Source organism: Perissodus microlepis, chromosome 10, assembly GCF_051167445.1.
Source record: "Perissodus microlepis isolate ML-2025 ecotype Zambia chromosome 10, ASM5116744v1, whole genome shotgun sequence".
In the NCBI taxonomy this organism is placed as follows: domain Eukaryota; kingdom Metazoa; phylum Chordata; class Actinopteri; order Cichliformes; family Cichlidae; genus Perissodus; species Perissodus microlepis.
The window spans coordinates 17,681,454-17,693,873 of record NC_140470.1 but is presented as its reverse complement, the minus strand read 5'-3'; the positions used below and the strand labels follow the sequence as shown (position 1 = coordinate 17,693,873).

The following is a 12,420-nucleotide window of genomic DNA, read 5'->3' as shown; positions in this document are numbered from 1 at the left end:
TTATTGATCTAATAGTGAGATTTATAATTTGATTATTAATATTTTTGCTGGTACATGTTTGGCTTAAATGGCAGTAAACAGTCACATCAGCCGCTGCACCTGCCCGTTGAATATTTTATTTTCTAACTAGTAGTTTCATTGAAACGTTTTCTTTTTAATTTGCCGTCAGTGGCGCGTGCGTAAGGAGGCCATGATGGGCCTTGCATCGATCTACAGGAAGTACTCGCTGCAGGGAGAAGGCGGGAGGGAGGCCTCAAAACAGATTTCCTGGATCAAAGACAAGCTGCTGCACATCTACTACCAGAACAGCATTGATGACAGGTTTGTGTGCATGTTTTTCTGTTGGCTACAGTTCAAAATGTATTCATTTAGTACCTGGGAGTTTAACTTTTTAACTTTTTGTGTGATTGCAGAGGAAAGCGCTGGTAGTGGTGCATTTCAGAGTCTTAATTTACTGTGATGAACAATTCCTGCTCTGTGCATAACTAACTGAATGTAGAAAATGAGCTCTAATAAGTTTATTCCCAGCAGAAACATTAAAATCTGCCTTTAATATCCACCTTTCTCTGCGCTGCATTTATCAGTGCGGTGTCATAGCTGTATGGAGGAAGAGAGACTGGTTCTGTCACCCTGCCGAGGCTCATAATGTAGAGCAGTCCCAAATATTTTTGTAAGGGAGTTGTGTGCGTGGGACTTTTTATTATTCTTTGAGCAGCATTCCTTTGATGGTGTGTGATTGTTTCTCCACCTACACTTACTCAACATGGACAGCATCATTCTGCAAAATGTCACCAGCTGAATTAGAAGTAGATTAGCTGATACGAGGCAAACTGAGATGGGTTTTTAAAGCCTAAATTGAGTAAAAGAAAAGGGAGAGGAAGAGAACGAGGCGTCGGACTCAAATCTCAGTGGACTTTCTGTGGGTGTAGGTGATCTCTGCTGCTGTGGAGTCACTCAGCTGCTGGCAGGAAAGTGCCCGATGTTGTCGGAGTGTATGAATGTGTGTTGTGTGAACAGCTGGGTAGCTTTACTTGTGTTGGTTCAGCAGTTTCCCCTTGAAAAGCTCTAAAACTTCAGCACATAAAGGCTGAAAAGGGTTTTGTTGTTGTTGTTGTTGTTGTGACGAGTGTTGACATTTGAGCTTATGTTTGAATTAATTAATTTACATATCAGTGAGGTGTGTGATGGTGGTGCAGCACCATGAGGGCTGAGAGACAGTGAAGACGTGTGACAGATGACTGTGATCTTAAGTGGGAGTAGGTGGAAGACACCCTGGAGAGGTGGAGGTATGATGTGGAGTAAAGAGGAATGAAAGTCAATAGAAGGAAGTCAGAATACTCGTGTGTGAATGAGAGGGAGGCAGGAAGTGTGTTTAAGCGAGTGAGTGTAAATATGTGCGGTCAGCCATCCAAAGCAGCAGGTGACGCACGAGAGAGGTGAAGAAGACAGTCCAGGCTAGGGATGGGTATTGATAAGATTTTCACGATTCCGATTCCATTTTCGATTCTGTTTAACGATTCGATTCTTTGTCGATTCTTTTTAAAAAAGGAGAACACTAAGGTTGATTAGCTTAGAACTTTTGTTTTATATTTTCTCTTTGAACAAGATAGAAATTTAGGAGTAACATGGCCTTACAAACCCAACAGTGAGATCTTAAGAGATCCACAGCCTATGGCTCTTCAATGGGGTGTCACAGGGTCCCCAGGAAAAAAAAATTGTAAATGTAAAATAATAAAATAAATATTCTTCTGTAGCAATAACAAAGTATAACATAAATTATTCTGTAGCAATTACACAAGAATATCCAGTAATGTCCCTGCATACAATTAAACACATTCACTTACCATCTGCTGTGGCAAATGGGTGCAAGCCTTTTACCACAAACTTAGTCACTGCTCGGTGACATTCGTCTATCCTGGCCTGAAAGGAGACGCTACCGGTAAACTGCAGCGACAACTGCCAGCATCTGAGCCAGCCAAACTCTGTCTGTCTCATCATGGTCACCTAAATGCACAGTAATAGCAGGTTTTGTAATAAGGCAGATCACGCTAACATAATATGCACTGTTAGTTGATTATTTACCTGCCGCATTAACGGGAGAGGACGTGCAAACGTTACCGCTGCTGCTGGGTTGAGATTCACGAGTCCGGAGCGGAATTAAAAACACGACATTCATTTAAGGTTATCGCGTGTTTTGTGAGCAAATGCTTTTGCATATTCGTAGTGTTTCCTCCCTTAAATTAAATATCTACTTTTCAAGTATTGCAAGTTGCCCTGTTGTCATCCGTTCTCTTTGAGCGTTTGAGCTGCTTAGGCGCCGTGTTTCCTGCCAGGTAAATGACGCTCCGCAACGTGGTGACGTCATTCGGGACGACTGGAATCGATAAGGGAATTGTTTGCAAAAATACCAAACAATTCCAAGGAATTGAAACAGTGGGAACCGGTTCTCAACAAGAACCGGTTTTCGATACCCATCCCTAGTCCAGGCAGGGTGGAGTGGGTGGAGATTCAGAGGTGATTTGTTACAGAAGGATAGAAGCAAGAGTGAAAGAGAATATTTACAGGATCAGTCGATGTGCTGATGGCAGTTTGAGTCTGAGCTCTGAATGCAGGCCCTTCGAGAGCCGAGGTGCCCTGACGTTAAAGGCGCAGTCCCGTCTAGACTTGAATTTAGACCCAGGAGCTGCCAGCAGGGTTTTGTTGAGGCTTTCTGGCTGCCCACAGGCTAATGGGCTAATTTAAATAAGTAATGAAGTAATGTCTGCAGTAAAGTAAAGCTCCCAGGAGCCATTAGTCAGAGTACTAAATCAAATCAGTAACCTGTGTAGAGATGCTCAGTGATGTCATATCGCTCTTCTGGTTTTAGTTAAAGGTTCAGCTGCTGCTTTCTGTACCGGCTAGGATCTATTAACTATTACTAACCACTCGCACCCAAACATTTTTATTATTTTATTATTATTTATTTAATTTTCTCCATAAAATTTGCCCTCTGTACGTACAGGTTGCTGGTGGAGCGGGTTTTTGCCCAGTACATGGTTCCTCACAACCTGGAAACCACTGAAAGAATGAAGTGCCTATACTACCTGTATGCCACCCTGGACACAAATGCTGTTAAGTAAGTCTGTTTTTAATTGTTATGCAACAACATGTGTATTAAAGGAGGCCTGGCAAACACATCACCTTGCTTCTTTCACCTGCAGAGCTTTGAATGAGATGTGGAAGTGCCAGAATCTGTTGAGACACCATGTCAAAGACCTGCTGGACCTGATCAAAAAACCCAAGGTAACTGACGCACACCACAGACTGTAATAACTGCACTATACTTGTCTCTAAAAGGTTTTTCTGTAACTGTATGTTTGTTTGTTTTCAGTCTGAAGCATCCAACAAGGCTGTGTTTGCCAAAGTCATGGTGATCACAAGTAAGGCATCTCTCTGAATTCAGCATGTCCTTTCAAACAGGAAAATGAACAAAAGTGATCGCAGGGTGACCTTCTCACCCTTATTTCACATCGATTTCACTGTGACATGCTGAAATTTCTCTGTGAACAGGGAACCTGCCAGACCCTGGCAAGGCTCAGGACTTTGTGAAGAAGCTGGCTCAGGTCCTGGATGATGATGAGCGAATCAGAGATCAGTTAGAAACCTTGGTCAGCCCCGCGTGCTCTTGCAAGCAAGCTGAAGTCTGTGTGGTGAGTGTTGAGTTCCTTTGAGATAACGATGTGGTTTCCTTTAAGCGAAATACTTTCATCCCTCCACTAGCTTTGTGTTATTTGACCCGATTCTTCATATAGGTACTGTAGTCGTAAATGTACTTATTTGTTCATAGAGTTCACATCTTCCAATTTTTGTGCATAAGACGACACTTTTATACACATGTCAGTATTTTGAGTCCAAAGTATCCTTGTCTTTATTATATATAATCTGTAATAACCTTTAAATGAGCAGTTACCCGACTTTAGTACATTTCAAAGGTGGTTTTAAAATGTTTTATAGTTTTAGTCTTCATGAAGCATGATGGCAGCTTGGTTTCATGACAGTTTTAGTGACCGATCGTTGTCACGGTGGGGAAATGTATTGAAACAATCCACCCCTGCTCCGCTGTAAGGAGGATTTTATTAGGGCTGCCTGCCATAATTTCTGTCTCTCTGTCTGATGTCTCGCCAAACACAGAAGACAGACTGAGACGTGTGACTGTAGCGGTCTTGAGCAGTAATTCTCCGGCTTTCTGAAGATCCTTCAAAGTTTTTCTTTGGACATCAGCTGCTCTTTCACTCATTTTTAATCCATTTATGGTACCTAATCATATACAGAGGATTTCTTTTTGTTTGTAAAACATTGACCTATGAATCACTCAAGCACAAAAAGGCACCTGTGCGCCAGCGTTGTGTCTGCGCAAACAACGTCCTCAGACACTTTGTTAGTAGCAGCCTGATGCATAAACAAATGTTTTCCTGTTTCGTTAGTTGAATCTGTGAACGTTGCCAAAGGTAACAGTCTTGGCAACGTTCTATTTTTGCAACATGACAGTGATTCAAAAAGAGCTACTGGCCAAAAACTTGTCGTATCTCAGCATGATGTGCAGCATGTCCTTTAAAATTTGAGGAAACTAGGCAAGTCGAGTCCAAAAAAAGTGGCAGACCTAAAGATCCATCTTAAATTTATTGAATTAGGGGAGGAAAATATATCAAAGCCCTGACAGAGGACCTCAGAAATGCCTAGAGACCTTCAGTTGATCCATCTGCTACTCACTGAAGCCTCATCAAAAATGGTCTCAGTGGAAGAGCCATTCTTAAAGGAAACAGAAAAGGCTCAGGTATGCCAAGTTATACAGGACCTGGACTGAAAATCAATAGCACAAATGCAGAAAAGTACCATCAGATTTTGATCCAGCATGCAGTACCTTCTGGAGAGCATCTGATTGGCAGCAGCTTCAGGATGACAATGATCACAAACACACTGCCAGTGCAGTAAAAGCATAGCTGGATAGAAAAGCACACAACACGAGAACAGAACGAAAGGCAGCCATGTCCTTCAAGACGTCTGGAGAAGTATTCCTGAAGATTACTTAAAGAAATTACAGGAAAAATCAGTTTTGCTTTATACACTGTATTTACGTTTGTTTGCACATAAATCACTGTGCTTCTTTCCCATTTTTCTTGGAAAATGGAAAGAAATGAGGGGAAGCATGAGACACTTGCACAATAGAGTATTTCACTAGAAAGTATTTTTGGTATTTTTTTCCTGTTGCTTAATCCTGCGGCAGATTTGCTAAGTTGGCAACAATTAAGTGAACTAAATGATGATGCTCACTGCTGTGAGTATATGAGATGTTGGGCGTTCACGCTGCTGTGTTTGTATTTCCACATTTTAAAAAAAATGAAAAAAAGCAGCATTAGATTTTAGTCCAGCTGTGAAATATCACTCCAGGTGGCTTTGGTTTGGCAATACCGAAAAGGCACAGAGAATATTACAGTCGTGTGTTTTAGACATTTTTTATTTTGTAGACTTACGGTCATAAAACCCTGAGCTGGTGCTGTAAGCGTTGCCACAAAGTGCCGGCTCATTAGGGGTTCATCTGATTGGTGGAGTTTTCTCTCTGTTAGGGTCTTCGTATTGTTGTGGTTTGGTGCTGCATGAATAAATTGAAGTTCTTAATTGTCGTCCTTTCAGAGAGACATCACTAAAAAACTTGGCAGCCCCAAACAACCCAGCAATCCATTCCTGGAAATGGTGAAGTTCCTGTTGGAGAGGATTGCTCCTGTGCACATCGACACAGAGTCCATCAGGTACTGTGCATCAGGATGCATATTTTAGCTTATTCAATAAATAAAAAGAGTGCAAATAACAGCCATATCTGAGTCTAGGGTGCAGAAATTTAACCTCTACCATCATCTATCAGTGCTCTGATAAAACAGGTAAACAAATCTATAGATGGAACAGCTGATGACGAAGAGGAAGGTGTTCCCACTGAAGAGGCCATCAGAGCAGGGCTGGAACTGCTGAAGGTAAAGATCGGTAATAAACACAAACGCCTGTGGTGTTTATCTGCAGATTGACACGATGGATACTCTGTTGTAAGCCTTTTCATTATCGTGTGTGAGTGCACCATTTAACAAAAATAGAATACCTGCAGGAATGAATCTAAATTATAGGCTCTGCAGTCGCTCAGTAACTTCTGCTGCTGTCGTGTCAATTGCTACCTGCAGTCTAGCAATCAGTGATAAATGAATTGTTGTTGGTTGAAATTGTGGAGTGACGGGAAAAAAAAGAAGCACTCGGTGATGGATGATGTCTCCTGCAGTCCTGCCTTTTTATAGTGACACAAACACAACAGATAATTAATGATGAGTAAAACACACACACATCTTTTCGACCCTTTACGGTGTGCTTAAAATATCAATCACGCTCGTTTCTTTTCTTTCTTCTTGTTTTAAATGTCAGTAAGGTGGAAAAGGTGTTGATTGTACTCGGTGCAGCTGTTTGACTCATCTTTCATCACTCGCAGGTGCTGTCATTCACACATCCAGTGTCATTCCACTCTGCAGAGACGTTTGAGTCTCTGCTGGGCTGTTTGAAAATGGATGACGAGAAGGTGGCAGAGGCAGCGCTGCAGATCTTCAAGAATACAGGCAGCAAGATGGAGGAGAGTTTTCCTCACATCAAATCGTGAGTTTCATGAGCCAAATTTGGCTGATTTGTTTGCCTTGCAGCGCTGTGTAATGTGCAGTGACACTCCTGGAATGCAGGGATGCATTATTTATACACTTACTAAGGATACGCTGCTCTGTGCATGACTTGTGACCCAACTTTCTGCTGTATTTGTGTTGTTCATGGTGTTCTCCCGTCTGCTCCCCCAAGTGTTCTACTGCCGGTACTACAGGCCAAAGCCAAGAGAGGCCCTCCCCGCCAGGCTAAATATGCCATCCACTGCATCAACGCCATGTTCAGCAACAGAGACACACACTTTGCCCAAATCTTTGAGGTCAGTCACTTTGGTGCCAGGTTTTTATCTATGTGGTCAATGAGAGAGGATATCCCTATCCCTAGCTTAAATCTTGTTTGTGAGGGGCAGCCAATCAAAATGAAATTCGATTTAAAAGGAAGGCGAAAAGACCTAAAACATGTTGTTTTAGACGGTGAGTGAACTCTGGGCCAGTATTGGGTGACTGCTGATTATCTGGAACTTTCAAAGCAACTGAATCTAAGAGGGGAAACCAATGTGGTTTGCAGTGCTTTACCCTTTAATTGTGTTATTTCAGCAGATTTTCCTGTTTTTTGTGTTACAAAGAATCCGTCTGCATTCATGGATGTGCTCAGAGTATTTACCCCAATGTGACGCCTGCATTAACTTTACATCAAATCCATCCTGAGCTTGAAACCACGATTATTTTTTAATTTATTTTTTTTATGTGCTCCTAAAACTGTGTCAGTGACATGTTGTGTTTCTTCAGCCTCTTCATAAAAGTCTGGACACTGCTAACCTGGAGCAGCTCATCACTCCTTTGACCACCCTGGGTCACCTGGCCCAGCTGGCCCCAGAACAGTTTGCCGCACCTCTCAAATCTCTAGTCGCCAACTTCATTGTGAAGGATCTGCTCATGAACGACAGGGTATACACTCGCATGAGTATACACACGCATCCACGTACACCTCTTACTGTTCTGCAGTGTTTAAGCACGCCTCTTCTCTTTAGCCTTTTGAGCCTAAGATTAGTGCTTCTCCTTTACTTTTATTATTTGTAACTTTTTTATTACTTTTCATTTTGATGTAATTAGTCTTATTTTACTCATTTAATTATTATTAGTGGGTTTTTTTTTTCTTCTGATTGCACTTTGGCTTAAATGTGCTGTATAAATATTCCCAGCTGTGTTGACCTAAAGTCTCAGTTTATGTGAATTATTCAAATTGTTTGTGTTATTTGTAGATCCCAGGAAAGAAAACAACCAAACTTTGGGTTCCCGATGATGAAGTGTCCCCAGAGACCATGGCCAAGGTCAGCAGTGAACGTTTGTGTGTCTCTTCAAAAGCTCCGTCTGGCTGCTGTTTTTGTTTTTTAAGTAGTTTAATCTGAAGATTACTCTGAGCCAGAATTCTCCTAATTACTTTGTCACACTCTTGATGTATTAATGCAAAACACTTAATCTTTCACTCTTTCATCTTCCTCATTCAGATCCAGGGCATCAAGCTGATGGTGAGGTGGTTACTAGGCGTGAAGAACAACCAGAGCAAATCGGGCAACTCCACCCTGAGGATGCTGACTGCTATCTTACACAGCGATGGAGACCTAACGGAACAGGGCAAGATGGGGTAATTAAAATAAATAAACTCTGCTTCTCAGACAAACCTAAGGTCCTGTGTGTGTCAGGCCCTTGAGCAGCTCAAAGAAAGCTTTGTCCTCAGATTAAGGTCGTGTAATTTTCAGTGAAGCGCTCACTTTTAATGGGTGCTCTGGACCTTTGGGGGTTTTGATGGTAAGAACGTTTGTAGATAAATGAATAAATCTGTTTCCTCTTGTTTCTCTCTAGCAAACCGGACATGTCGAGGCTGCGGCTGGCGGCGGCGTGCGCCCTGCTGAAGCTGGCACAGGAGCCCTGCTATCACGAAATCATCACGTTGGAGCAATACCAGTTGTGCGCGCTCGTCATTAATGTAAGAACTGCCATATTTAATTTGCCGGCTCTGCATTTTCAGTTCAAGTCCTTTTCTGTGCAGCTCATCTTTATTCCACCTCTGCCTCTTCTCCCTGATATTTTGTCCCATTTCATCCTCCTCATCATCGCGTTTCCTGTTCTCCGTGTCCTCTTCTTTGCGCTATAGGATGAGTGCTACCAGGTGCGACAGTGTTTTGCCCAGAAGCTTCACCGGGGCCTGTGCCGTCTGCGGCTACCGCTGGAATACATGGCAGTGTTCGCTCTGTGCGCCAAGGACCCCGTTAAGGAGAGGCGGGCTCACGCTCGCCAGTGCCTGGTGAAAAACGTCAACATACGCCGCGAGTACCTCAAACAGCACGCTGCCCTCAGCGGTAAAGAAACCAAACGATATCTGATGATTTCGGATGACATTTGAGGGTGGTGTCATATTCACTGTGTGTGTACCCACAGACAAGCTGTTCTCTCTGCTGCCGGAGTATGTGGTGCCCTACACCATCCACCTTCTGGCACACGACCCAGACTATGTCAAAGTACAAGACATCGAGCAGCTAAAGGAAATTAAAGAGTAAGCGGTGTATGATCTCTTAAATGGGTTTTTAATATTCCAACCTGGCGTTTGTGGTTTCAGTCACGTTTTAGTCTGTTTTTATGATGGTTAATCATGACTTGTACCTTTTAATGTCAAACTCGCTGTCCTGGATAGGGCTCTGTGGTTTGTCCTCGAGATTATAATGGCCAAGAATGAGAACAACAGCCACGCCTTCATAAGAAAAATGGTGGAAAACATCAAGCAGACGAAAGACGCCCAGGCCGCCACCGATCCCAAAACGAATGAGGTGCTCATTTAACGTGCAGCTAATATGGACAGTAGATATCCAGCCAGTGTTTCAGCTGCCGTCATCAGTGCTGCCCTGACGTACGTTTGTTGTTTCTTCCTTGTGCAGAAACTCTACACAGTGTGTGACGTTGCCATGCACATTATCATGTCGAAGAGCACCACCTACAGCCTGGAGTCTCCAAAGGACCCCGTGCTGCCATCACGCTTCTTTACCAAACCAGACAAGGTCGGTCTCTGTGCTCTAAAGAGTTTAAAGCATCCAAAACATTTTTCACTTTGTTAAAATGAGCAAACGACAGCATTGCTAGTGTTAGCAGATCCTTCCGAAGAGTTATGAGAAAGTAGCTGCCTTAAGTTTTGTATAAACGTGTCCTTGTTTGAAGAGAAATTATCAAAAAGGGGAAAAAACAAAAAAAGCAGGTATGTTTTGTCTAATGAGATCGTCTGCTTGTGTTTCTGCTTTGTTTTAATTGCTGCTGTTCTCTCTGCTTCTCTCTTTCAGAACTTCAGCAACACAAAAAATTATCTCCCAGCAGAGATGAAGGCATTCTTCACACCAGGAAAGGTAAGCTCGAGCTTTTTAAATGATAATGTGGGCTCACTAGTTTTGTTGATCACACATCCAGCTCACTGCTCCACTCTGACCACCTCTCCTTCCTATTTAAGCCCAAGTCTGCTAACGTTTTGGGGGCGGTAAACAAGCCCTTGTCATCAGCGGGCAAACAACTCCAGAGTAAAGCTTCTCGTATGGAGACCACCAGTAACGACTCCTCGTCCAACCCGGGCTCTCCACAGCGCAGCAAAAGCAGGTAGGAGATATAACAGCAAGACTCCCACACTCAGAAAACGTAACGTATCAGCAATATTTTGGTCTGATAAAAGACTCAGATTAGCTCCAGGCACTCCGTGTTTGCACGTAGGATGTGTTTCCATGCGTAGCCGCTCTGCCGTAGGCTTTTTCCTGTTAAGAGAGAGTTTTTCCTTCCCACTGTTGCCAAGCACTTGTTCATAGGGGTTTATCTAACTGTTTGGGGTTTCATTCTAATATTGTAGGGTCTATGGATCATTTTCAAATGTTGAAAATTCAGGAGACTGTGTCACTTGTTGCACTCTGTTTTGTTTGTAACTAAAATAGTAACAAGTAATGATTGATGTTATTTTTCAGGCATGACAGCACAGAGATGGATCACAGTGAAAACGAGGACATCAGCCTAAAGAGAGCAGACAGTGTCGACAAGGTAACTCTCCTTTAGGCGCTACGAGATTGATTGTTTAGAAGATAAACGTCGATGTGGCGATCACGTCTTTATTTCTGATGAGATCTTAGCAGGATGTATTCTTTAAAAATATGTGTTGAAAAAGTCTATTGGAGTAGTTATTGTTACAACCTTGACTGAAATTGAAATGACTGTAATCTAAACGCAAAGAGGCTGTGCAGACTTACTCTATTGTAAGTTATTCTTTCTAGTGTGAGGTGGTTTTTGTTTGTTTCTTTTGGGGTTTTTTAAGTAAAACAAAAGCAAATAAGCAAATAAGCAAAACCGTGATAAAAGATTATACTGAAGCTGATGGGAGCGTTGCCGTGATTCGGCAGAGTGCTGCCTGTCGTAAATCCCCGTGTCTCTGCTTTATGATACAACTGTGCAAACACCAGCTGGATTGAAGTCGAGACTAGATTAACGTGTACAAATTGTGTAAACCATCATTATTGCTTTGCATGCATGATTTCATCTGACTCAGAAATCCTACCTTTCAAAACAAACAACAGAAAAAAGTAATGCTATCTTTTTATGCAAAAATATGAATTTCACATGAGTTTCTCACTGAGTTTGTGGGTTTTAGAAGGATTAACCTCAGGAATCGAGACGACACGTGTGAGAAACCACTCCAAAGATCTCAAATCTCTATCTCTCGTCACCATTTTTCTTCTTCCTTTTCTTTGTGCTGCTGTAAAAACTGAATTTCAGTCTGTCTTTTACTGTGAAACAAAGAAATGGTGAACAATGAGTTTGTGTGCAGGATATCGAAAAGCCCCGGGGTCGCAAACGGGGCGTAACCTCCGGCGATGACCAGGAGAGCAAGCCGAAGCGTGGACGTAAGAAGGCAACTGCCAACACCACCGCAGCGGCTGACTCTGAGGACCCGTGGGACGAAGACAACCGGCCGGAGGACGAACAGAACAGTCCGCCCAAGAAAGGCCGCAGGGGCCGGCCTCCGAAGTCTGCTACGCCCAGTCAGGACACGCCTGCCAAAGGGAGGAGGGGGCGGAAGAAGGCAGCTCCTCCACCCGAGGAGGATGAGGAGGAAGAGGAGGAGGACGAGGAGAGGGGTGAGGAGGAAGTAGAGGATGAAGACGAGGACGACGACAGGAGCAGTGAAAACATGGAGGTGAAGACCAGGGGAGGAAGGCAAGCCAGGGCGCCACGACGATCACAGGGGTACGAAAACAGCCGGCGCACGCAGAAACGCGAGATGTGCTTCACAGTTCTGTCAGCGAGCTTCGTTTTTGATGGAAGTCGTTTTGTTTTTGTCTTCCTTTAACAGATCTGACTCGGCAGAGTCCACGCCGCAGAAAAGGAGAGGACGTCCGCCTAAATCGGCTCAGCCGGCGGCCAAGAAGCCAACGTAAGATTCTCTTTTGCAAAAATGCACATCAGCGACTGCGACTGCTCCTCCAAGGGCACAAAATGTAATATGTGCACGCTAAGCTGTTCCTGTTCTGTCCGCGGATACAGGCGCGGTGGCCGATGGAAGGCAGCTACCACTAAGGATGAGTCTGAGGAAGAAGATGAAGAGGAGGAGGAGGAAGAAGTGGAGGAAGAGGAGGATGAGCCAACACCGAGGGTACTGGGTCAAGTGTTGTCACATCCATTTTAGTGTCTTTTAAAACAACTCGAGTGTTTTAAAGGAGTTTATATGCTTGGTTATTTG

At 43.4% G+C, this 12,420-nt stretch overlaps 1 protein-coding gene across 1 annotated transcript in view; it reads left to right on the top strand.

Annotated features, from left to right (window-relative positions):
- pds5b (PDS5 cohesin associated factor B) overlaps positions 1-12,420 on the top strand; it is a 32,448-nt gene that overhangs the window by 19,120 nt on the left and 908 nt on the right. The window contains exons 12-34 of the mRNA XM_084940421.1: positions 170-321; positions 3,002-3,115; positions 3,201-3,282; positions 3,371-3,419; positions 3,550-3,689; positions 5,671-5,786; positions 5,900-6,005; positions 6,506-6,666; positions 6,859-6,982; positions 7,452-7,610; positions 7,925-7,993; positions 8,171-8,307; positions 8,526-8,649; positions 8,818-9,022; positions 9,102-9,216; positions 9,355-9,487; positions 9,596-9,715; positions 9,992-10,054; positions 10,156-10,298; positions 10,655-10,727; positions 11,509-11,927; positions 12,034-12,114; positions 12,225-12,333. Coding sequence (XP_084796547.1) covers positions 170-321; positions 3,002-3,115; positions 3,201-3,282; positions 3,371-3,419; positions 3,550-3,689; positions 5,671-5,786; positions 5,900-6,005; positions 6,506-6,666; positions 6,859-6,982; positions 7,452-7,610; positions 7,925-7,993; positions 8,171-8,307; positions 8,526-8,649; positions 8,818-9,022; positions 9,102-9,216; positions 9,355-9,487; positions 9,596-9,715; positions 9,992-10,054; positions 10,156-10,298; positions 10,655-10,727; positions 11,509-11,927; positions 12,034-12,114; positions 12,225-12,333 — 2,994 coding nt within the window. The remainder of the gene's footprint in view (positions 1-169; positions 322-3,001; positions 3,116-3,200; positions 3,283-3,370; positions 3,420-3,549; positions 3,690-5,670; positions 5,787-5,899; positions 6,006-6,505; positions 6,667-6,858; positions 6,983-7,451; positions 7,611-7,924; positions 7,994-8,170; positions 8,308-8,525; positions 8,650-8,817; positions 9,023-9,101; positions 9,217-9,354; positions 9,488-9,595; positions 9,716-9,991; positions 10,055-10,155; positions 10,299-10,654; positions 10,728-11,508; positions 11,928-12,033; positions 12,115-12,224; positions 12,334-12,420) is intronic.